At 41.1% G+C, this 3,509-nt stretch overlaps 1 protein-coding gene across 1 annotated transcript; it reads left to right on the top strand.

Moving 5' to 3' along the window:
- The first annotated feature begins 1,372 nt into the window (after positions 1-1,372).
- Positions 1,373-2,311, top strand: LOC121501309 (olfactory receptor 5AN1-like). The gene has a single exon (XM_041773250.1). The coding sequence runs from the start codon at positions 1,373-1,375 to the stop codon at positions 2,309-2,311; it is 939 nt and encodes a 312-aa protein (XP_041629184.1).
- Positions 2,312-3,509: the final 1,198 nt, after the last annotated feature.

The raw sequence follows: 3,509 nt of genomic DNA on the forward strand, positions 1-3,509 counted from the left end.
GTGAAACTATTACAAACAGGGTAAATAACTGTTCCTAAGGATAAAAGAAGAAATTTAAAAAATTTATCTAAATGAGGACACCTGAGTGACTCAGTAGTTGAGCAACTGCGTTTGGCTCAGGGCATGATCCCAGGGTCCTGGGACTGAGTCCCACATTGGGCTCCCCATGGGGAGCCTGCTTCTCCCTCTGCCTATGTTTCTGCCCCTCTCTCAGTCTCTCTCGTGAATAAATAAATAAAACCTTAAAAAAATTTATTTAGATGACCATCTTGATAGGCTATTTCAGTTTTAATCTGGAGTGATGCCACTTATGCTTTTTAAAAAAAAGATTTTATTTATTCACTCATGAGAGAGGGAGAGAGAGAGAGAGAGAGAGAGAGAGAGAAAGAGAGAGAGAGAGAGGCAGAGACACAGGCAGAGGGAGAAGCAGGCTCCATGCAAGAAGCCCAACGCTTGATCCCAGGACTCGATCCCAGGACCCCAGGACCAAGCCCTGGACCAAAGGCAGGAGCTAAATCGCCGAGCCAACCCCTAGGGAAAAATAGTACACATTTTTTTTTTAAATTAGTGGGTATGTGTGGCTTTCTCTTTTCTTGACATTCCCAGTCTTGTTGCTGCCAAGACTCACTATTAAAGTGACAATTACAGGGACACATGTGATGCGTGTGCCATAACTCCCAATGTGATTATCTCCTTCATATCACTTCTGCTTTAGAAACCTGCTGGTCTCCATTTTAATTATGTATTGATACAAAAGAGCCTGTTTTTTTTTTTCTTATGTTTTTTTTCCTGTGGCCCCATCATCAGGCCCAGGGCACAAGGTCCTGGGGACAGGATCCGATCCTGCCTCAGGCGCGGACAGCTTTCCTCTCTCGGGCCTTGGACCCCTGCCAGAGGACAGGTGCAGGTCCCTCTCTCAGTGTGATTAAGCCACATCTGAAACCATTTGGGAGAATTATTGGCTGAAGAGTGTTAAACAGGCAAGGGGAGCTGAGCACTTATGACATCCAGGTGACAGCAATCAACAGGTCGTCTGATGTGTTGTTTAGTAGTAGATTGTAATTCTACATACGAGGTCTCTGTAATAATCATAGCCTTTCTGTTGTTTTAGTTCTCAGTCAAATTTGAAAAAATCTCTTTAATTTTCATGAGACTTCATTAAATAGGTGAGAACACAAGACACTAAAAAGTCACTTCTTGACAATTTGAGATGAAAAATTGGATCTTTTCATCAGGTCAGTGAGGCATTGCTTCTCTCCCCACACTCTATGGAGGGAAACTATGGAACATATGAGATTTGTAATGCTGCCATTTCTCCTGGGTCAGCAGTGCATTCTCTTCTCTCTTTTTCTGATTTTAGAAGCACCAAGCAATGACTGGGGGAGGAAATACTACAGAGATCACTTATTTCATCCTTTTGGGATTCTCTGATTTCCCCAGAATCCTAGCAGTGCTCTTTGCTGTATTCCTGCTGATTTACGTTTTGACTCTGACTTGGAACCTGGGCCTCATCATCTTAATAAGGATGGACTCTCACCTCCACACGCCCATGTACTTCTTCCTCAGTAATCTGTCCTTCATCGATGTCTGCTATGTGACCTCTACAGCTCCCAAGATGCTCTCCAACTTTTTCCAAGAGCAGCAAACCATCACCTTTGTGGGTTGTGCCGTTCAGTACTTTGTCTTTTCAACCATGGGACTGAGTGAGTCTTGTCTCATGACAGCCATGGCTTATGACCGATACACTGCCATTTGTAATCCACTTCTCTATTCATCAGTCATGTCACCCACGCTCTGTATTCAGATGGTGCTGGGATCCTATCTGGCTGCACTCTCTGCTAGTATATCCCAATTGTGTGCCATGTTTCAGCTTCATTTCTGTGGGCCGAATGTCATCAACCACTTCTTCTGTGACATGCCCCAACTATTAATCCTGTCCTGCACTGACACCTTCTTTGTACATCTGTTGATTGCTATACTAGCAACAATCTTTGGGATGATAAATGCCTTTATTATTATGATATCCTATGGCTATATTGTCAGGTCCATCATGAAAATCACTTCAGCTAAAGGCAGATCCAAAGCTTTCAACACCTGTGCTTCTCATCTGACAGCAGTTTCTCTCTTCTATACCTCAAGTGTCTTTGTCTATTTGAGTTCCAGCTCTGGTGGTTCCTCCAGCTTTGACAGATTTGCATCAGTATTCTACACTGTGGTTATTCCCATGTTGAATCCCTTGATTTACAGTCTGAGGAACAAGGAAATCAAAGATGCCTTGAAGAGGTTACAAAAGAGGACATGGTATTGCTGAGGTCCTGTCCAGAGTTATCCTCTCGAAACTTTAACCCCTAATAATGTGCACATGAATGGATTCTAACAAAATTCATACTGCTTTTGAATAAAGATACTTTAATTTGTAACAGATAATATGCCAAATGGGCTTACAGCTGACTTGATTCCATATAAACACAATATCATTAGGTCCTAGAGGTTCATACTTTCACCCTACATGAAGAGTGGCCTCATCGTTTATTAATAATCTGCAAGTATTTTTAATGGTAAGGTTTAGAAACTCTGCTTCTTTTGGCTTCAGAGATTGAGGCCTGCTTATTTCAGACCTCTGATTGTAAAGAAGCAATACCTGGCAGAGGCACCCAGGAGTGTAGAGACCATGTCTCCCAAGTATTTTGATGCAGCATAATCCAGACATGAGGGTGATCAATGTCTGTTTTGGATTTCTGACCATGATGGGAATAAATAGGGGGGTGTGCCTTTGAACAGAAACAAAGCTATACAATTGGCTTGGCAACAGCAGTCTGAGATAGCTAATGTTTATTGAAGGCCTCTTTCCAGGCTAGTCATCTAATAAGTTTGGTCACTTTCCAGTCTCCGCCAACTGTAATCTAAGGAAGTGGGAGGTGATTTGAACCATAAAGGAGAATGGAATGAAGAATGTTTTTCCTTCAGTACCATTTACTTATGAGTCTGATGACTTCATTTCTCGCTTCTAGTGTTCAGTGGAGATTTCTGATGGGAGTGATGTTGAAAATCCATATCCCAGCCAATAGCTATTTCTTACATTGTGGGACTCAAACCTCTCTCTCCCATTAAATCAAGAACAATTATCCTGATATAGCCAGCGTTTCACACTATCAAATCATTCCTAATATTTCAAGCATTGTTATTTCCTTTCTTCTAATAACTTTGGCTATGTTTGTGCTTTTCCTCATTCCATGAGGTAAAAAATTAGGTTGTTTATTTGAAATCTTTATATTTGCCTAGTATGTCATTATCCTTGTAAACTTCCTTTTTAGAACTGCTTTTGTAGTATCTCATTGGTTTTCCTGTATCGTGTTGCCATTTCCATTGGTCTTAAGATATTTTTTTATTCTTCTTTTGATTTCTTCTTAGACCCTTTGGTTGTTTAGGAACGTGTTGTTTAGTTTTCACATGCTTGTCAATTTTCCAGCTTTCCTTTTGTTGATTTCTAGTTTCATAACAATGTGGTT

This window comes from Vulpes lagopus, chromosome 11, assembly GCF_018345385.1.
Source record: "Vulpes lagopus strain Blue_001 chromosome 11, ASM1834538v1, whole genome shotgun sequence".
NCBI classification, from domain to species: domain Eukaryota; kingdom Metazoa; phylum Chordata; class Mammalia; order Carnivora; family Canidae; genus Vulpes; species Vulpes lagopus.